The 22,682-nt window shown below is 39.5% G+C and overlaps 1 protein-coding gene across 8 annotated transcripts in view; it reads right to left on the bottom strand.

Moving 5' to 3' along the window:
* The window catches only part of diaph2 (diaphanous-related formin 2), a 364,160-nt gene that overhangs the window by 208,620 nt on the left and 132,858 nt on the right, over window positions 1–22,682 (bottom strand). For 7 of the 8 annotated variants that reach the window (XM_084951486.1, XM_084951520.1, XM_084951494.1 and 4 more), the window contains 3 exons: window positions 18,759–18,821; window positions 15,171–15,527; window positions 9,653–9,767 (listed from right to left, as the gene is read on the bottom strand). In XM_084951486.1, coding sequence (XP_084807612.1) covers window positions 9,653–9,767; window positions 15,171–15,527; window positions 18,759–18,821 — 535 coding nt within the window. The remainder of the gene's footprint in view (window positions 1–9,652; window positions 9,768–15,170; window positions 15,528–18,758; window positions 18,822–22,682) is intronic. The other variant, XM_084951503.1, reaches the window with a different exon arrangement.

The raw sequence follows: 22,682 nt of genomic DNA on the forward strand, positions 1-22,682 counted from the left end.
CATCTTTAAAACCACCAGCTCTGCTACTTAATAGTCTCCAACTACAACTGGACCTCTACTTTCCACGCAGCAAAACATTTAAACGTGGCCTTGACATCAGTCGGTCCTCATCCCGCGATGAAAAACTGAGGTCAGAGGTCTGGGAAGAATTTGGAAATGATGAAACACTCACTGAAATACAATGTTTATTAGCATGCCCACCCACTGTGGACTGAGTCAGTTCAACGGGGCTTTATTTGCATGAAAGTCTCAGTAAACAACATTCCCAAAACACCCTGGTATTATCTGTACAAATATGTAAACAGTGCACAATTGCTAATACTCATTTTGAATCAATGTTAAAATGTGCTTGATTGCTGCAGTGTTACAGCTGCTTTCAGTGTGCTCACGTAAAGTGTAAAAGCAAATGCAACATTTCCACGACACTATCTCTGTCCTGAACTGCTTCCTTCAACATGTGTAGGTGGAGCAAAACTGCAATAAGGGTGAAACACTACCAAAAGACACACAGATTAACATGGCTAAAGTATGAGAATAGCCTCACAGCAGGAACAGAAACCTTCTGACTCTGTAAATCATGTGTTTGCTTACAGAGGCAAACGCCTGCACCAAAGGCAAAAAACAAGCACACTGAAATAATGGTTGATGCTGAACATCATTGCTCAGTCTTCTGCACATTTATCACATTCCAGCTTTAGCTTTTTCTGCATTTTCAAACTGTGTTTAATGAAACACGGTCAAAAAGAGGGAACAAAGGAAGAGATAATCTATAAAAATGGCAGTTTAGAGAAAAACATGATTCCCATTCAATGATTCTGCACTGCAACTTGTGATGCATCTATAATTTCATCTGCCATTAATAGTAACTATATGGCTTGTTTAACACTTTCAATCATTATTTCAAAATTCATCTTTTTTTATAAGAAGGTGTCAAGGGCACAAGAGTAGCAAATAAAAAAAGAAAAGAGGTAATAAATAAAAAATTTAAATATGTTTGGACCATATGCTTGTTAGATGAGCAAATTAATAACATGGACTTTAAAAAGTTTTCTTTAATTTATTAAGTTTTTTTCTCCTTTTTTTGTTACACCTACTGAGAGAGTCAACTTTTAGGGACAGAGGGAGGAAACTTTGCCAAAGAGAGCCGAGTCTAAACCTAATGCTGTGATGGAAAAGAGACAGAGACAAACATTCACACAGAAAATGAAACAGAAATTTGTATGCTATGGATATAGTGGCAAGACAATGATAAGCGGAAAAAGAAGCAAGATACCATCTTTAAGTTCAAGCGAGGTGACAGGTAGTGAAAGATGGTGAGGAGCACATAAAGGGATGGAGTGGGAGGATGGAGAAGTACAAACAAGAAAGGTAAAATAAATAAAAGAAAGGCTAAAAGCAAAGGCTAACCGTACCAATAAGTGTCTCCTGAAGGGAAACTGAGACAAGTTTAAAGGAGAGTTTATGTGACTGGTGTGGAGAGGTGGTGCTCAGTCTTTACAAGACCAGAGAAAACACTCAACCTTTTCACTGAGCTGGATAAACAAAAGTGTCTTAACATTAATTTGTGCATACAGTACTGGAAAACGTCCTTCCTGTCTGTCATTGACACAGGGCTTTTGACGGTCTTCATCAAAAACTTAAAAAGTGCAGGCTCCTTTGCTTTTTGTAGAATCTGTATTGATCCTGAAGGCTAAAATGAAGTTACTTCAGTAATGAAAAATTTAAGACAACTATATCATATAAGATATTACATTAGCATATTCTGAAAATGGTTGTCTGGGACTAAAGCATCATTAGTCAGGATGTCTTACTGGTTTTTGACAGCAACATATTTTAACTAACTGCTGCATCTGACAAAGCTCAATTCCATATTTACGTAACAAAAAAGTTTTATTCCAGCGGTGCCAAGTTTGATATAGTTCCCTTAAGTGTCGCCGCTTTTAGTGTTTTGTTTTGTTTTTCGTTTTTCAGGTGACTTTGGATCACAATCTGTAATCACGACGGTCTGTCTACTTTACTCTCTCTTTCGCTTACCTCAACCTCTTCTATCTGTGCACAAATTTACCGCACTCTGGCATGAGAAGTCATGATTGTTTATATTCAAGGAGGCACCATCTTGAACACGCAGGCCTCTGATTGTTTACTATCCTGCTTGTGACATCACGCTTGCTCCCTTCCCCCCAGCGATGCTCCGTCTCGTCTCTGTACCGTTCCAACCAGATTGGCTGTGGGAGTGTCACAGCCTGGCCCTCTTGTAGTCACAAAGCAATTCCACCAAAGAGGTTCACAGACAAATGAAACTTAATGCCATGTAACAAACTCTGCAGGCTAGTCTGCACTGTCAGGCGTTGTGTTAGCTAGTGGAGAAACAGAGGTTTGTCTGCACCTTTTGATCTTTATCTACATGAAAATCAAGACGGAGGTAGATCCACAGTGCGTTCAGACAGGTCAGAGTTAGACAAGTGTACTAGCGCTCAGTCAGTATATAAATATATTAATCATATAAATATCACCCATACAGCATGCAGACAAGCCACTTCACTTCATTATTAACGCTAATGAAAGCAACACTTAAGGCAAAACTTTAAAAACTTTTGAATTTCACTCTATGAAGTGCACACAGTGAGCAGTGAGCCCACATTACGGATTCCTTATAAAACTCACAGCTCTAGTACTCGTACTTCTGAGCTGGATTAGATATGCGCTCCATATTCTTCTGTTTGGGATCATGGGGGTGAGTTAATGAGGCTCCACCGGGGTTGTTCGTGTGAAAAGCTCCGGCGACAGTGCTGACATTGTCATCTTTTTAAAGGCAAGTCCCATTGTTAATAAGAATCCTATCACTCAATTAGGAAGGCGTGCAGACGGGAGATTTACTGGACGAAACACGAGGGAGACGCACAAACACATACAGCAACTTAATATACTGTTCCATTTGTTTAAAACTAAATGCCCCTTTCACTATATTAGATGCTACATTAAAACAGATTAAAATTTTCTGACATGTTTGGGAAGCATGGTTGTTATTATGCATTACACACCTGCAAATACCATGTAAGGGTAACTGTGAGGGAGAGTGGCCAAGATATTCACAGCTACAATAGTAAAGACGGCAAAACAAATGGAACTTTAACATTTAACTAAGGAGTTATGTTTATAACTGACAAATACAAGATGGCATTCAACATTTCTCTCATGTATTTATAGACTTTATGTCTCGCAATTTTCACTCTAGAAATATAGCTCGACAAAACAAACTTAGTTTGCCATCAAAAGGGAAAAGACGCTACTTTGGCTGCTCCCTTGTCACAAGGGTACTGAGAAAATAAAGAAAAAGCTCAATAAAGGGGAATACTTAAAAATGTTGATGAGAAGATAAAGGCAAATTGATGGAAAATATATACCTCTTAAGGTCCGTGGAGAATAAAAAAGATTAGAACGATAACAAGAAAGATTGACATATCCCAAATTTCCGTTAGCTGAGATTATCCGAGGGAGCGAGCGTGAAGAAAAAGAAATAAAATATTTAGATGCATAGGGGATATTTATTTTTCAAGAGACAGCTTTTTGATGAACATTACAGTCTACCTGAAGGCACATAAAAGTTAGCTGGATGTAGACTTGGGAGGCTGTAAGCGGCAGGTATCAAAGAAAGCTAATATTCAGAGGGCTAAAGTTAAAGTGCACCATGATAGCCAGAATGGCTCTCATCTGAGAAGAGAAGATTAAAATCAGTGGGACATCACAGCAAGGCAATATGAAGTGGGAATGAGAGGAAATTTCTCTCTCGCTGACTCACTCTCTTACAAAGATGCACACACATAATATAGTCTCCTACAATAAACCAATTACTTGTCATTAATATTTAAGGGCCTAATTTCCATTCATATGTAATATATTAAAAATGTGCAGGGATGAGCAAAGAAAATGGCTGACCCACAGATATCCGCAGTGAGCTCGCTGCCCCAAACAGAGAGAAATGAACATCGGGGTGTTTTGTGTTTTATTGAGACAAATGTCCCCTGCCTGCACCAGCAATTAATGGCCTTCCTATAAAATGTGGAAAATTGCACAATTTGAGGCGTTTCTTTTCCAAAACAGCCTCGTTTCAAGTAATAATGGACATTTAATCTGGAATGCATGATTGAGTGATTGAAATGTGAGGAAAGGTCTTGGGTAATCAAAACAATTCACCCAAAAGGGAAGTATCTCTCCACTCAGACACCGATGACAATTTACAAAATGAGTATGTGGTAAAATGCCAATTGAGATCTTGTTTGTGAGAGACTGGAGCTGTTAAACAATGAGGCTGAGAGTGAGAGTGGGTGTCTTTTTACCAGGCTGGCCCCGGCTCCAGATGGACACCATCATGTCCAAAGAGATGATTTCAGAAGAAAGCGGAGAAAGACGAGATAAGAAAGAAGAAAGAACGAGATTTCTGGAGAAGAAAAGCACAGGATAAGGACACAGAGAAAGCTGTCTTGGCGAACGGTCCCTCCTCTCAATTAACACAATCGGAAATAAACAGCCGTGTACTCCAGGGAAGCATGGCAAACCATCAAGCTTGACTCCCAAACACTTTGACATAGAAAATATCAAAAGCTAATCATTGCACAAACGCTATCAATTCAAGGCAGACTGTCCCACAGTGGGCTACAATGTCTTCACTTGAGCTTAAACTCATTAGCTTAAGGTCCTTATTACATTGTGTGTAGCTGAAGGAAGAGCTTCAGCAATAGCCTAGGGATATGTTTTTTGAAAGAGCAACAAGCTTTTTCAAGGTTTTTATCACCGAGACATATTGTTAGTAAATGAATACCGCTTAACGGGATTAAAATAATTTGCGTAGCACTTTTTGCAACATTTGCTACTATGTTTTGTGAGCCAAAACGTCTGTTAAGTATAGTGAAGAAGCACTACAGGGGCTACTGGTCAGCAACAGTTTTCTTGTCTAAGAGGCTGCCGAGTGTCTGGTGAGGTGGCCGATCATGCGTGAGTGTGTTTGATCCGGTGGCCAGGTCAGCCCTGATGTTAACAGAGTTATTAGGGGACTTATTAGGAAGAGTCAGAGAGCCAGCTAAACCCCCCACTGATTCCATCATTACTGCCGTTGTGGCTGGGCCATTACCGCCCTGCTGCTGGGGCTTTGTAGCAGGGATTGAGAATCAGCTGGTGTGCACACCACATTGGCTCAGTAGGGGAGAGCATGTGTGTGGGGCAGAGCTGTGGGGATGGAGGTAAAGGAAAAATGGGTGTCAAAGTGGGGAAAACTCTTGAAGGATTTGATCTAATTTATTGTTATGAGGGGCAGGATGACTGCAGCCATCACTTTTAGTCAGGTGTAAGCCAAGTTCAGTGCTGACCTTTACACTGAAACTTCAGGTTGGTCCGGTGAAAATATGTGTACCTTAGATAGATCCCTTAACACCGCTTTTTCTTTGTGTGTGTTTGATTTTGTTTCCTTTTTAAATTTACAAATAATTTCCGAGAAACATCGTTTCACAAAGCTCTGCCATAGATTGGTGACCTGATCATGGTGTGCGCCGCCTGTCACTCTATGATAGCTCGGATAGGCTTTATATATATTCCTCTCTGCAACTTATATATGACACATAAGGAATATACAGTCCATGTTGGGATTTCAGTTGTTCTCCTTTCTTTCTCTGTGTTGTTTCTGCTGAGAAGCCCCCCAGATATCACCACTACAAACTGGCACATGCCCTCTGTCCATCACCAATTGATGAGGGCAATGGAGGAAACATTTTGGAATAAAGGGGGTGTGAAGTTTGCCAACATCAATCTTGTTTCAAATTGAACCGCAAAGTTCCAGCTGAATGAATTGCCTTTCAAATGCAGGAGGCCATGGCTACACGCATTCAATCCCAGAGTGAATCTGTTTTGATCCCAAGAGCCGTACAAAGGCGCAACACACTGATTGATAAAGCGAACTGAGGGGAGATGAGAATAAAAGAAAAAAAGAGAGCCAAGTCAATGGAGAAGAGTGTAAAGGGGAAAAGCCGATACAGCCAAGTAAAGGCAGAGAAGATTGAATAAGACAAAAGACAAATAGCAAAAGGGCAAAAAACTATCTGAATGCAAAATAAGATAATTCTACAATTGAGTCCAAGTTGTTCTACAGAGACCAAGTGGTGTATCATACACAATTACTTGGGTGGTTTTAATAGAACACCAAGATTTCTATGATAACAGATTTGTTCAGCTCTTTGTGGGGGTGGAAACAATTGTCTGATCACAAACTGCAAAATGGTGTCAAAGGTGAAGACTATGGCACGACATCAGTGTCCACAGTTGTAACACATTTTCAACATGCTGCATTCTTCCAAGAGTAAAACAGAATAAAGCACAGCTAGGCTGAAACAATCGGGTTGAATGCTCTTCCCTTTATAGAAGCCACAGAAGCCACAGAAGCGTATTCCACTTACAGCAAAAATATGAATTAACACCAAGTCGTTCAATAAATAAACTTTGGATAAAACAGCTGGGTTGTGTTGCTGTACAGCCTTAAACCATTACATTTGTGTACATTTGATTGGCGATGGCTTGAGTTAAAGTTCTCTTTCTTTTTCTTTTTTTCTTGGAGGGGGCATGATTCATTTGAAGGTCTTTTTCTCTATTTATGCTGTATTTATTCTTTGTAATCATACAAAGTTACTGAAACTTGTAACCACAACAATGCATCACTGGAGAGCACTGATTTAACAAGTGCTGTATATTTACATATATATTTTGGCTGCTGTTAGATTCCCTCATGTTTGATTTTTACACCGTATGCCTTTCAGGATGGGGCCCCGACCGGCATTATTCAAAACATTACAATAACTATCTAAAATCCTTTTTTTTGCATAACTACATCCTGGTTTAATCTTGACCACATCCATTTAATGGGCTGGTTAAATGGAACTGCTATATTTTCAATATGTGCAATACAACTTTTTTATGTTTTTCAACATCCAAAGGCGGAAAAAGAAATGTTAAGTATGACTTAGTCAGTTAAGACCCAGAGTAGTGACTTATGTTTTAAGTTTTCAATCAAGTTGAAAAAACATATTATTATAAATGACAAAGAAAAAATAGCCACTTTAAAAGACTGAAGCCAGGCTTGAAATCCCTCCTGATTATCATTTCCTTTTCTTGGTAAAACTCATTAAACAGTAAGACTCATAAAAGCAGCAGGGGAGATGACAGTCTAGCATTCTCAGTTGTTTTAGAGGCCTCTGAGCACAATAAGCATCTGAAAATTGGGGGCTGTTAAAGTGATTCTTTTTTTTCTTTTACTGCCAAAGTGTTGTTCTTCAACAATGCAAGTAACAAGCAAGAATCCCACGAAACGTGGAGATAACAGAAGCCTTTTTTGCACCATTTTCTGAGGGCAGCTCTGCAGGGAAGGCATTTACACCTGCTTGCCTCATCTTTCACGATACACTAGGCCCCCAAAGTGTGCTTTACTTATAAATATCCACATCTTGTGGCAAAGATGGAGGGACCACAAAAAAGCAAAGAAAAAACAACAAGTGTGTGTGTGTGTGTGTTATTTAAAAAAAAGAAAGAAAGAAAACAGGGATATTGTCTGGGCAATATCCCAGACAAATGAAGTCGGTTTTCACTAGTGACTTGTTTGTCAAATCAGCACAAAGGATTTATGGTCCGTAGCTACAATGAGAGGTTACACTGAGAGTACAAGACCTCAGAAATTAATCTTTCTAGTGCTGGTCACGACACCTGAAACTCCCCCCACCCCCAAAACTCCTTTAAACTTCACATTCTCAGTTAAACAACTGGACTTGAGATAGATGAAAACTTTACACCAATACAGGTCAAATTTAAACCCAAAAATGAAACCCGATTTTTTTCTTCTTCTTTTTTAAGATAAAATATTTCATTTTTAAGCACGCTTATCCTCAGATTGAACTGAATGAATCATGAAACATGGAGAAGAGGAAAACAAATGAACTACTATCTCATTTTAGTAAAATCCTATCTAGCACCTTTTCTGCAATACGATCTACATCAAAGCCCTTCGCATTGACTTTCAACTTCACTGTAGGGAAAGGGGGGGGAGATATACAACATTAAACAGCATTTTTCATTCATGAGCAAATCATGCTCTGTTTCAACAATAGAGGAAAAAGAGCTGATTCAGTGAAGCCGCTGCAGGGGTAATTGATAGGGATCCAGCAAAGGTAACTCCCGGGGGAAATGCTGGATCATGAATTCCTACCCTGCTAGCGGGAACAAGGACTATCTATAGACGTTTTTTTTTAATCCCCAGTGGGCGAGAAAGTGGCTTTAATAAAGAATTTAAAAGGACATTTAAAGCTGAATTAAAGCCACGTGTCTGTGAAACTAAAAAAAGGTTAAGTTATAATTTATTATAAGAATCAATGGGAAATTTTTTTTACTGCACTCTCCAAGCATAGTGCTGATTTACACTTAATATGAACACTTTCTTCCTCAATAACAACTCATTAATCTAATAAACGAAAAAGTAAATAACTGTTAACTGCAGAAAAAAAGGGTTTCACTTCAATTACTTGAACAGCGTTAAAGAATACATGTTAAAAATTGTAGTGCCTGGCAGATATCCCTTTGTGAAAGACGAGAAGGGAGTGGCATGACTGTTAGGCCTATCCCCGTCACTTCATTAAGCTTTGCAATAACTGTTCTTTGCAGCCCACATTCTCCTTCCATCTGTATTATGCTGGTAAATCACCTTGCGGCAGCCAGGGGAAAATTGCTATTTATTTCACAGTACAAAAAAGAGATGACTCTCGTTTGTAGACCTGGAGGCTATGAGAAAGACAGAGCAAGAAGCTGCTGCCAGGCTGACTAGTGTCCAAACAGATGGTGGGTATAAGAGAAAAGTTGGAGGATTCTGTATAGTTATGTCCACACATGCTGACAGAGCTCCGATTTGACTGTTCTGCGCTTGACAGGACTCTGACTTCTCCCCTCCCACTGTTGCTCGAATTAGAGGGGTGTGCTGCACACACATAAATACACAAACACACATGCACACACTCACTGTCAAAGAAGTGGAAAACACTCAAATTGTCATGGGAGGAATACATCAAATGCCTTCACACACATATACACACACATATTCTTCCATATAAAAACAAACTTGCGCTGCACTGCTTGTGTTGTTCATCAGCAAGTTAGGTAGCCTGGTTGTGTATCTGAGAAACAAACTGGCCGGGACAAGTAAATTCCCAGAGCTTCTTTCACCAAAGCCTTCACGTCTTCCCTGATGGAAGATTGGTCTACTGGACTGGAAAAGGCAAGAACCAAACCAAGCATGGCTGCTCTTGATTCACACATATATGTACAAGCTCGAGTTTGTGCACGTCCACACACACAAAAATAAAAACCACTGATCTGAAACTACTCAGTGGGTACAAACAACAAATACAAAAAGGAGCTACTTGGCATTTTAACTTCCTCATAGACACATAAACACAGTGAAACACAAGCATTGGTATGCATAACTGGCATAGAAATTTGAACTGAGACCAAACAGAAACAGTGGTGGTGGTGTCAAGACAATTACGTTTTAAGTGAGGAAAGATGCTAAAGGAAGCATATGTCTGTTGATTAATTAAGGATGGGGTGGAGAAAGATGACACCTCCTTACCTTTGCTCTGTGAGGAGAAGCAGAGGGAAAGCTGAGCAAATAGGTCAGGATTCTCAAACTTCTCTTCTTTGACTTTGATCCAGAAGCAATTCTCTGCCATTTCCTGAGGCACTATCTGCAATGACACAAGGATTCCATTATCACCACAATCAGAAACCGTCATTCCACCAAGCTGCCACTCAAAAGTTCTTCTCACTGGAGATGGAGTTTGTGAGTGTTTTTGCTGCGTGCGGCCACACACATGCCCTTGAGTGGCATCTTTAGCATCTGAGTGACAAACAAGACAAACAAGAAATAACCAAACAGCAACAGGAGAATGTGAGGGATACATTAATTTTTGTATATGACGAGAAACCGCATGAACTTAGCCATGCTAAATTTTACCCGAGTGAACAGACACAAAAACCAACATCGTAGGAATCACAAGGCTGCTTAGTAAAGACAAAAATGGAGGCGTGTAAAGGAAGATCAAGACATGAACACATCTAATTACTGTAGTAGTGTATCATCAATATCTATACCATTTGCCTACTTCCGCTGTACACTGTATTAAGTGCTATAATGAGACCTCCTAAAATGACTACTTCTGTGGCTTTTTGTCAAACACTTGAATTTGCACTTGACCCAGTGCAAAGCTGCAAATACCCATCTTCGAAAACACAGTCATTTCACACTGAAAGACGTCTAAGTAAAACACTCATGCAACACAGACCAATCTCCATCTAGCTCTGGTCCATTACTCTCAATGCCGTATAGTAACAGTAATAAGTATAACAGTGTTGCAGAGTCAATCATGAGCTTGTTTTGGTGTCCAGGATAGATAACCTCTGTGCTCTTATTTGCTTCTATTCAACCCACATGTACAAACATAACACACATGTGCCTAAAATAGGTTTGTTTGTTTTGTTTTGTTTTAATTGCCTATGCGTATAACAGTTGTTTCACAAGAATTACAAATTATTGTAGCAAGAAAAATAATTTTACCGAAATAAATATGTAAATATTAAAAATGACTTAAAAAAATCTAAGGGTGTTAGCTTTCCAAGTGTTTAGAATGTGGAAGTAATTTATAGTTTGCACAATTGCGTGTGACCAATGGGGGGGCACACAGCATAGTAGCAATTTTAAGGTTGGCATTTGACTGTCCACAACATGAAAAGCAGAAAAACAGACAGGGATCTCATGAATTTTATCAAAGGGTGGCTATGACTTTTGTGTGACAGTCATTAACACGCCTGGCCCTTTGGAACTCGGTGCTATTAATAAAAAGGAAGTACTAATCAAAGCACATCGAAATTCCAGAAGTGACTACTTTAATTACAACTATATTAAGGTTAGGACATGTATATCTGCCAATATACACTATGCAGAGTGCAAGTCTGTGAAGTCACAGATTTCAGGCTGCACTCTTTTTTCTTGTTTTTTTTAAACCGACAGAAATAAAAGCAACAGAAAAATACTTAACCAAATACCTAACAAACTAAAAGGTTTCGTCTACATGAAAGTAGCACAACAAAACAGCTTGTGCTTTAGAATTTTTTTCTGCTCCTACTTTGTGCTATTAAGTCAAGGTAATGACATGAAACAATCTAACCACAGTCCATCTCTCTTTTAAGTGAGGTCCTGAATTGCAGGTAAACAAAGCACCAAAGACACTATAAAAGCTTGTGAATTAGTCACATATTTTTTCAAGACCAAATACAAGGGTATTTTGAGGTAAATCGCATAAAATGTTTTTATATATACAGAATATATAAATAAATAAATAAATAAAGTGTTACCATTTTAAATTGGCTTAAAAGAAAACTGAATGAATCTGAACTTAATTTCTCATTTTCCTAATATTTTGTTTAACATTTGGCCTGAAAGTGAATATTGGCTTTACCCTATTGGACCTGAGCAGAGCGAAACACAAATTGCAAACTGCAATTTAATGATTTAATTTTGAGCTTAAATATGAGCTACCTCAATGTGCTCTGTACAACTCATCCATTGAATCTCCACCTTATCGTGGTGAAGGTGTTTGTGTGTCGAAGTGATCCCAGGAGCTATGTTATTGGGGGCTTATGCTGGTTGCGTAGCCCAAGGCAAACTGGTCAAACCTGTAGCTACTGAAACTACCTCTTAAAACGTCCATCATCTCTCTGGTAGGAAAGGAGCCTGAACTAATGAGTGATGTTGAGCAATACCAGGTAGATATAGTAGGTATCATCTCAACACATGGCTTAAGGTCTAGAACCAGACTCCTTGAGAGAGCTTGAAAGGGATTCTGGCAAACCATCAGTAACTGAGGAGGGAAAGTGATGCTCTACTCATACTGTGTACAGTGAGGGTGGGACGCCACTGACTTCAACCAAGGATGTAATCTGGAGTTAGAAAGAATACATCTTCCTAGAGAAGCAATAAGTGGATGACTTGTCCATCACTGGAAGTGAGATCACTGACAGTTCAATAACTCCTAGACGACAGGTCCCTTGGGATGGATGAAACTCACCCCGATGTTATGTTATGGCTCTAGATGTTGTGGGATTCTCTTGTTTAATGTGCCTCTGTAGGGTCGCATGGAAATGTGGGCTACTGGAGAGAAGAGTCTGTCTCTTAGTCGAATCTCATGGAAACGAACAATGAGTACTGGAACGCTGGACCAGGTTTTTATCCTCTTTTGGACATTCAAGGCTACGTGGGAGTTTGCCGAACAAGTCTGTAAGTGCTTTGTGGACTTGGAGAAGGCATTCAACCGTATTCCTTAGGGCAGTGGTTCCCAAACTTATTTTTGCTAGGCCCCCCTTTGTTTTACAAGAAAAATGTCCCCCCCCCCCCCCCCCCCCCCCCCCCCCCTGCGAGCGCACACACGCACAAACACATCCTCCAACCACACACACCCATATTCTGCTCCATTGCGGTTTATTTCACACCTCAAACATTTAGTAAACAATTAAGCAAATACAAGTAATCTGCAATAAATTACAGGTAGTAAGAAAATAAACTACTAACTCTTTTACGCTACGTCCGCACCTACACGGGTATTTTTGAAAACGCAGCTGTTTCGTCCACACGTAAACGGCGTTTCGAATCACCAAAAACTGAGATTTTTTTAAACTCCTTTTTTGCGTTTATGTGTGACAAGGAATACAGAGTTCGTCACCCAACGTCAAAGGTATGTGCCTTTTTTCACGTCACGCTGTGCACCACGTTATTGTTTACATGAGATGAATTACAGAATGGCAGATAGAGACAAAATACTGTTAATCTGACTACCTGCAGTTTTTACACGCTTACATATACACACGCAGTTACTGTCCCTCCATTTAGAAAGGCAGAGGCGTCACGGTGTGATTATTTTACGTGTAGTTGTTTTTTCCTGTGTAATAATGTTCAACATTGCTATCAATACATTTAAAAAAAAAATGCCTCTCTGTGCATAATGGGTTTAAAAACATAAACAACTGTGGGATACTGTTTGTCGGTGATTTAGACAAATCGTGGCAGGATCAGCCTGATGTTATTTGTATCCCGCTGTAACTTTACTGTATAAAGAGCTAACATCTCCAAAATGTCAGGAGTAGTTAGTCATTACAAGAAGTGTTTGTAAAGTAAAAATCAAGAATGTGGGATACTGTTTGTCCGTGATTTGAAGAGCCCAGCGTGTGCTCCTGACGCAGGGAAAACCAATTCTGCAGAGGAGACCTACCTTGGTACTTGTGCAGGTGAAACCAAAGGGAAGATATGCTTCACCATATTTTCTAATCTTTGGCTTAGAATGAAGTTGGTTTGGAAACATATTCAGCGATGTTTCATCTCCTGCTTTGCGTTTCTGTGGGCGCCTCGTGTTAGCAGTGTCCAAGCGTTTTGTTTTTTTCCCCCCTTTTCATACCGCGCCCCCCACACTTTGGGAAGGTCTGCCTTAGGGGAACCTGTGTGGACTGGTTCAGGATACTGGTCCTCTATCCAGTCCCTGTGCAGCAGTAGTAAGAGCTGTACAGGACTTTGACTCGAATAAGTAAACGAAGATGGATGGATGGATGGTAGCTGCTCAACATTTTCTTAAAACTATAAGAGTCACATTTTCACATGTGTACGATACTTTTGTTGGACATGTATCGTCTAATAGAGGGAAGGTTTGAAATTATGAAAAAATGTCCTTCCCCTTTCTTTTTTTATACAACCAAATCATTCCTAGTACTCCTATACTTCTGCCTGCTGCACACAGCGAAGACACACGACTCATGTCCCACTTAATCGACACAAGAGACACAGATTGTTTTTCCTCAGGTGGTTATGAATTTCATTTGCATCACAAAACTACATTTCCTGTGGAGGCAAGGTTAATGCTCCTGCACATTAACCTGTTTCTGTACACTTCAGAGACAACGGTCATTTGTGCTACACTGCATGCACACAAGTCGTATAACACAACTGAACCACATAGATATTTCACAGGAAAATGACTAATCACATTTAAAATATCAAGGCAAAAACAAACACACAGGAATGCCTTCTATTAAGAAACAAACTGCTGTTTCCCCGACTGTTTACACAATGGGTATGACATCCCATTATTATTAATCTTGCTTACCGTTCAGGAACCTCCTACACAGAGTCAAACATTAGCATATTTGCCATTTTAAAGAATTCTCAAGGTGACCAATAATTCAAACCCAGAACACCACCTCAGTGCTTTTTAGTGCAGTGCAGTCACTGTTGACTTGCATTTTCACATTGTCGCTTTATGCCTTTGGTGGCATGTGGTTGGATAAATAATTGGGATAAGACAGAAAAATGTGCATGACCTGTTTAAGCACTGTAAAATAATAAGCACATGAAATGATACTGTCAACAGCCTTCATAATTATTTTTTAAGTGGCTTGATTCTACAAAATCACTGCACTTCTAGCATTATGTGAAGTAAACTAGTCTGATATTTTGTTTGCAGTCAGTAATTTCAGAATAAAACACAAGGTCACTTAAGTATCAGTAAAGAACCATTAAAATAATCCTGAGAATTCCTGGGGCAATGGATTAATTATCTATGGCAAAATACAATGCAAATGCGAGAGAATGTCCTATTGAAATTATATTCAAATGTGATGGAAAATTACACAACAAAGTCTCCATTCAATTATGCTAAGAATGTGCAAATCCAAGGACATTTGAGGAGTGAAAACTGTTTACTGTTAAATCCTTTGAAATGGGTGCTGAGTATGGAGCACTTTGGCCTATGGCTGAACGAATGTTTGACTAGATTAGAAACAGATTTAAATAGAGGTTTCTTTTAGTTTGAACCTTCAACTTTACACTTTATCACTCTGCAAACCTACCAACAAAATATACAATCAATCAGCTTCTAATGCCAGTCCAAATTGTTTGAAAAAATTTTTTTTGTAAATAATATGCAAATTAGGTAATGGAAAAATAAAAATGGAAGTGTAACATTGCATCTGTACACTCTTAAGTAACTAATACTATAAGTGAACATAAGATTATCTACTGCAGCCAATGACTGCTCAGACTGCTATACCTTGGTCCAGTTGACCCTCTTCATGACAGTTTCAGGCTTGTAGGTCTTCTTGGGCTCCAGTCCATAAGGCAGCTTAACAACAGGAAATCCAGGAGGTGGTGGAGGTCCTGGTGGGCTTCCAAACGGGGGTGGAGGCCCAAAACCAGGTGGTGGCGGGGGAGGGGGTGGTCCACCACCTGGCGGTGGAGGAGGAGGTGGTGGCGGAATGCCAGCATGGCCAGGGAGAGGTGGAGGAGGTGGAGGAGGTGGAGGAACACCACCAGGTGGAGGAGGAGGAGGTGGAGGTGGTGGTGGAACTCCAGCACCTCCTGGAAGTGGTGGAGGTGGTGCTCCAGTTGCAGTAAGGCCTGTAGCAATCTGCAAATACAGAACACAGATGTCAACAATGGCCCACATATGCATTTAAACTCCCTTTGATTTGATTGAAACTGATGTTCCTAATACAAAAAAGCTACAAGGACAGTAAAGAGGCCTCCGTGTCCTATGTGTGCAAACCACTAATCTTGCTTTTACTGATTACCTGCTCTACAAACTCAGCCACATCTACCTCCTTTAATGGAATGCATCCGTTTTATATCCTTGAAACTTGCCACTAGCTTTGACTGTGGGCAAACATCATGGTGTTAGTGTGAACAGTCAACCACTGTAGTGTTAAAAGTCAAGAATTATAAGGTCAAGTGGGAGCAAATTCAATTCACAAGACATATAAAGGTCTCATATTTACGCATTCTGTGAATTTTCTAAGAAGTTATGTCTAACTGGCATATCTCTGGAAATTAGCGAAGTTAACTTTTGCTATCAGCATATGTCATTCATTCAAAGCATTTTCAGGCTCCTTTTGTGATGTCTACATTTCTACATTGTTATGTTTCAGCCTAATTTTATAATGGATTCAGGTATTTTTTCTCTCATCAATCAATACTAGACAATATTTCAGCAACAAAGTAACAACAGTTGTCTTTTATAGATTATGTTTCAATCAAATATATAAATATTCCATTTGCAGATTCTTCTGGTGGCAGAAATAAGAACCTTAAGTCTTTAAGCTTTTTAGAGTTTCTGCTTTTCTCTATGGCAATAATGCTCAGGCACAACTAGGTATGATAGGGGGTGTCAAAGAACAGCAATGTTCATGTCTCTCTAGAGTTGCACTATTATAGTTAAATGCAGCTATAGTTAAATTTGTGTTTAGCTTTAGAAGAGCATTTGCTTCTCATTTTGTGATAATTATTCAGGTAGTGGCAAACTTCCAGTGGACTGTCATGTGCCTTTTAGCATCCATCTGGCCACTCTTCCATAAATGCCTGATTGGTGGAGTGCTGTACTAGTGATTGCCCTGTAAAAGATGTTGGGGAACAGATTGTCTCCAAAAGATGGATCTCAACAGCAACCACTAAGTTCTAAGTTACATGTCTAACAACAACAATTTATCCACGATTAATCAGCTTGGCTGGGCTGTCAGACCTAGAAAGACTGTGTTGGTGGTTCATTCATTTGAGAATGACGGTAGCTAGTAGCTACCATGTTCTTGGACAGTTTTACTACAACACAAAATTTCTTGCATCGTTATACCTTTCTGTGCATAGTCACGAACCCTATATCCTTTATGCTTTGGTTTTCAGTCTGTGACCATTATCTATGAGGCCTTATACAGAAAGATTCCAGGTGTTCTTATTTTGAAAGCTCACTTGCTGCTAACCAGCTAGTCCCAGTCCTTCCCAACTCCCTGTTAGCCAGTTGACAAAGTTGCAGTAGTAGCAGTCTTCAATACCACTCCCTCCCCAAAATGTCTCTTGTCTTATATTTGGATGTACTCCAACTAAACTGTCTTGGACTGCTACTGATGATCTACTGCAAGATAAAGGGGTACTCCAAAAGGAACCTGCTGCATGTGGATAACTGAGCCGACAAGGACTGAAGTGCAGAGGGAGGCCTTATGTGTTTGGAAAACCGTCCTCTCATTGGAGATAATTAATAATAACGTTTATATTTGTAAATTGTAAGTTTTTATTCCAGCCTAATAAATCAACAAAACACCAAAAATCTGTAATTCCTTGATATATACCAAAAATAAATTATGCAAATACAGTAAGTACACCCTAGCTCTGACAGGGTTTGATTTTCAGAGCTGATTAGCTGTCTGCTCTTACCAAATAGGATTTCCACTTGCACTTTTCATTTCTAAAACCAATTCCGTACTGTTTAAATTTTCCCTACTCACTTGATTGTGTGCTTAAAATGCAATTGGCTTCATATTTAAAGACATTACATATTGTTTCATTACATAATAGCATTGGCGGATTGTTTATTAGAGATGGAATTAAAAAGGTGTTCTGCCTGGAGTTTTTTTTTTTACACAGATTGCCCAGAGCCTCTCAGTAAAATCTACATCCAATGATTACATGTCTGTCAATCTCAAACCCTCTGTGGCCCGTTTTCTCTTTTAAGATTAATATGAGAGAATGGAAGCAAATTAGCTGCTAAATTAGAGTGCCGTTGTTTCCATACTGAGGGGCCCTCCGAGTATCTATCTCTCTATCCACCTCCCTGTTCTACCCTGTAATAATAAGCCCAGTGTTCCATGGAACTCTTGGGATCCCATACCACTGCCGCCGGCATATTCTTCCTCGGGTATCAAAATAAACACTCTCAAAACGTTGTACAGCGAATAAATGCTTGTACGTCTTTTACCTTAAAGGAAATAAGGTAATTCTTGTGTTGCAATTATCAAGGTCACACATGATTTGCATGCAGTGTATACAAAATATACAAACCCAAAGTATATATATATATGAACTAGTAAATAGAGGTCTATGTTATATGTGCAAAAACCATGATTACTTACTAAAATACAGTTTAAATTCACTTTTACTTCAGATCTAATATGTGCATTTGGCAGCATATTTTATTAAAATATATTATGCTGGCAAGTGATCCTTTTTTTATTGATGTTAGTCTACCAGAGCCCATCTGGAGCTCTGTGTAAAGTAGACAACCAATCTAATACAAAATCTAACCCACCCAAATGGATTCATACTCTTCTGAACTCAAAGGGGAGGTCAGCGTGACAGGTAATTAACTCTGAATGCTATGTGATTAAATCTTTGCCCAATCTCATCTCTGATAAAGAAATTCAATCACAAGTGTTTACTTATGAAAATTACATTAAACAAGCAAGCAATGTGTGCGGCTGAAAACAGCTATAGAGATTTTCAACGTTCAATTGATATATTCTCTCGCTCTTCCACACACACTTTCACAGATGCAGTATACAAAGCACATTATTTGTTGCTGATTAGTAAAGTCAAGAGGCAATACAGTACATAATTCATTTATATCTTAAAAAAAAGTATTTTTGTGAACTTTTTTTGTGAAGTTCACAAAAGTTCTATGCAATATGTGCTATATAATACAAAGGGCAAGCATGCTGAGAGAAAATATGAGACAAAAGATCAGTCCAACAATCAAAGTTTTCTCCAAAAACAGATTTAAAGCACCACAAATCAATGACATTAAAATGCACTTGGATTTGTCGGTGATTAAATGTGAGATTATGTCAAGGGCCACACATGCAACGGGGACACCCACCTTGGCTTCAGATTCCCTGATGAGTCTCTGAGCCTCTTTGAGCTTGTCATTTTCAATAGTTAACTGTGCAGATACAACACACACGCACATACACACACCACAGATACACATCATGGGAACACATACATTACAAGAGGCACAGAGGGCAACAAAGAGGCACAAATGGGGGTGGGTTAGATTGACAGGGAACAGGAAGACTAGTACAATAGAGCAGGTACAGTACTCACACCAAACACAATCAAGCCAGAAAAACAACAAGAACGTCCTTCACACAGTTAATGACAATGGCAGTACAGTGTTACATTCCCATGTTGTCTGAACAAGCTATTTGATGTGCAAAAGGCAAAGTAGAGTGTACTGTACTTTTACACTGAAAACAACATCTAATCTTTCTTCAAAAGAACGCCGGCGCGGAGCAATGACTGCATGAAAGGAACAAGGCGCAGAATCACTGACAGTTGGTGTACCTTCAAAAACCTAATTCTATTTCAATTTTTTCTCATTCTGGCATCACAAAATAGATTTCAACCCAGAACGCTTAGATGTGTGATGGGCATTGATTTTACTGTGCAGCCTTTGTTTTAGAAATGTACCGATTTTGCTTTGATATTTCATTCCGGGCAACTTTGCCAAAAGAAAGAAGATAGGAATATATTCCAAAGTAACAACAATTTTGTATTTTTATGGAGTTATTCCCACAGAACATTCCTTACTATGAACTGTAGAAAACGAAATATTGAATGTGTGTAATGGAAGAGAAGATGGAAACTTTTCAGCTGCGTGTCTTAAGAAGAGTTTTTTATTTTGAAATAATTTTGTATAATGGTAGTGAAGTGCAATATTCAAAGAAAAGAGAAATGCTACTTTATAGTTCAACCTCAGGGATTAAAAGTTCAAAGCTATGAGATATCTAAGTTTTAAAGAGCAAGATTTTCAGCAGGTATCATTTCTGAGAAAACCAGATAGTTAGAATAAAAGCATGTGTGACAATGTAATGATGTATGACAGACGTGAATACAATTTAACCGTGTATGCTTGGGTAAACGCAAAGGCACACATATTTACTACACTGAAACTTCTGCAGGCATTATCAGTTTAGAAGAATTCTTTAATCAGTCAAGGTAGACAGCAGTTTGGCAGTAAAAGGCAGAGAAAGTAGTCTACTACACCTCCAGTTGCTCTCGGGGCCATGCTGGGTCAGCTACAAGATCCCCAGGTTGTTAAAACCTATTAATGGGATGGCACTGAGTTTTCCAGTCTACCACTGCAGTGCTACATTATTCATCAAATCCGGAGCCAATTCAGTGAATATCTTCCCTTTTGCCTTGAAATGTTCCATGCTAAGGTTTGGGGGAAAGGTGGATGAATTGCACTTTGTTGTGATTTCGAAGTCCTTCTCCTAATGTTTACAAGGAGAATTTCTACTCAACTCAATTGGGAGATAATCACACAGACACATCAAACAGGCTGCTTGTTACAATGCCAAAGTTTCTGAAGAAACACTCTCATTAAATGTGCTGGTTCACAAACAAGGTGAAGAGAAGCAACTCAGGCATGCGTGAGTTTTAATATCTGGCAAGAATTCAGTGTAGGAGATGAAAGGTTAGCGTTAGCTCCCACTTCATTCATATTCAGTAAAACGGCAGTAATCGCACAGCTGCTTTGATGGGCAAGCTGAATGCGTGTCCTCACACCGATTTAAAGGCTCTGCGCACTCACAGTTAATGACTTTTCTACGGCACTAGTATCGTGTCAAACACGGAATAGGAAAAAAACATTCTTACAGACCGGTCTTCCTGAAGTAACAGAATCTCATCTGTCTGAGAGGATTACATTGTTGTTTGAGTTCTTACTACAGACCCAGTATTTTTTGTAATTTTCTGAAAAAAGGTATAGCAAGTGCAGTCTTCTTTTACAAATACGATACAGTATATAGTGTAGTTACGTTAGGCTGAATTGGGAATAATCTAAAGTTCCTACAGCAACACTCTGGTAATTTCTGCCAAACAAATTACATGTTTCCCTGTCGAGGTTAATGTCTCTGCAGCTCTCCAGCAGTAGCTGTTCTTTGAAGGAGCATTCAGACAAACATAGAAAGAGAGAGTTTGACTCTCCGGGGCTTCTCTGCTGTACGCTACGTGTTAATGCACCATAGCCAGCTAGTCTTCAAAAGACACAGACCTGCTCTGGGAAGATGAGGGAAAGGTGTGTTATAGTGCAGAAAACAGATTGTTAAAAGCTCCAACGAGGGAATTGGGGCAGGTAAAGGTAACACAACCTGATGCAAACAAAGACTGAGCAAGGCAAAGAAAGAAAAAGGCTGAGCAGGGGAGGTGGCGATTATGGACTGATTAAAATGGGCTTGCAGTGCTTAGGAAAGGAGTGATGAGTGATGAACTAGTTTGGGCACAATGAAAAGCCAAAAAAAATTCAGCCTGTTTGAGGTACCTGTTATATGACCAAACCCATGAACAAACAGCATGGATTTATAGATGCTCAGTGGATACAGGGATAGAAGAGATTTGTCCTTTTAGATGTCACAGGTAAAAACACGTCCTGTTATTGATCAGACACTTAGTAAATACTAAGGTATGCAGATGTTTACTGCAGTACGCTCTCTATGGTACAAACTGAACTTACAAGGTTTGACTTATCAGGACATAATAAAGGATTATATATTCCTTACAAGGTCTAAAAATTAAGTAAATGCAACCTGAAATAAACAGCAACCGTTTCATTATTATTAAAATTAAGCCATAATGTAGAAGTCATGTGTGAGAAACAAAGTAAACCCTATAATTCAAAGGCATGTAGAACTCCTCTTAGCAGCAATAACTTCCAAATGTCTTAAAGCAGTCGTTTTCTGGATGACTTTATCAGTTCCTGTTGTGGAGGAATTCTCGCATCCTCGTATTTACTGTGTTGTTTCGGTTTATTGATGTTCGCAGGCATTCATTTATACACAGCTCTCTTAAGGTCCTGCCACATCTTTTCATTCAGGTTGAGGTCTGGACCTTGACTGGGCCATTGCAATACTTTGATACTTTTCTTTCAACAGCCATTTGCTTGGGATCATTTTCCTGTTGTGTGTCCTAGTTTTAGCCAAGCTTTAGCTGCTGGACAGATGGCCTCATATTTGAATGTAAAATACATTTGTATACAGAAGAGTTCATGGTCTACTCAAGAACTGTTAGGTGCCAGGGTCCTATTTCTGCAAAACAAGCCTGCCTGAAAATCATCACCTTTCCTCCACTGTTCTTGACAGTTGCTATGACATGCTTGTGGTGATATGCTGTGTTTAGTTTTCCCTAATGTGGCGCTGTGCATTATCCCCACTTTGGTTTTATCCATCCAAATGAGATGGTTTCAGAAGCCTTGTGGTTTGGTCATATGCAGCTTTCCTAACCCAAGCCGTGCTGCGGTCGTGGCTCAAGAGTGGGGCGTTCGTCTTGTAATCGGAAGGTTGCCGGTTCGAGCCCCGGCTCCGACAGTCTCGGTCGTTGTGTCCTTGGGCAAGACACTTCACCCGTTGCCTACTGGTGGTAGTCAGAGGGCCTGGTGGCGCCAGTGTCCGGCAGCATCACCTCTGTCAGTGCGGCTGTGGCTACAATGCTATACAATTGCCATCACCAGTGTGTGAATGGGTGGATGATTGTGTATAGTGTAAAGCGCTTTGGGGTCCTTAGGACCAAGTAAAGCGCTATACAAATACAGACCATTTATCATTGGCTTAATCCAGCCAACCCTATCAAACAAGCCATAATTGTTCAGTCCTTTTCTAACTGTTATGTCATGAACTTTAACATTTAACATGTTAACTGAAGCCTGCAGAGTCTGACATACATAGCTTGTAGGTGTTTTGCAGCTTCTCTTGCATTGAGCAGTCAGACTGTGGTGAATTGGCTGGCAAGTCCACTCCTGGGA

This window comes from Perissodus microlepis, chromosome 2 (assembly GCF_051167445.1).
Source record: "Perissodus microlepis isolate ML-2025 ecotype Zambia chromosome 2, ASM5116744v1, whole genome shotgun sequence".
Lineage (NCBI taxonomy): Eukaryota > Metazoa > Chordata > Actinopteri > Cichliformes > Cichlidae > Perissodus > Perissodus microlepis.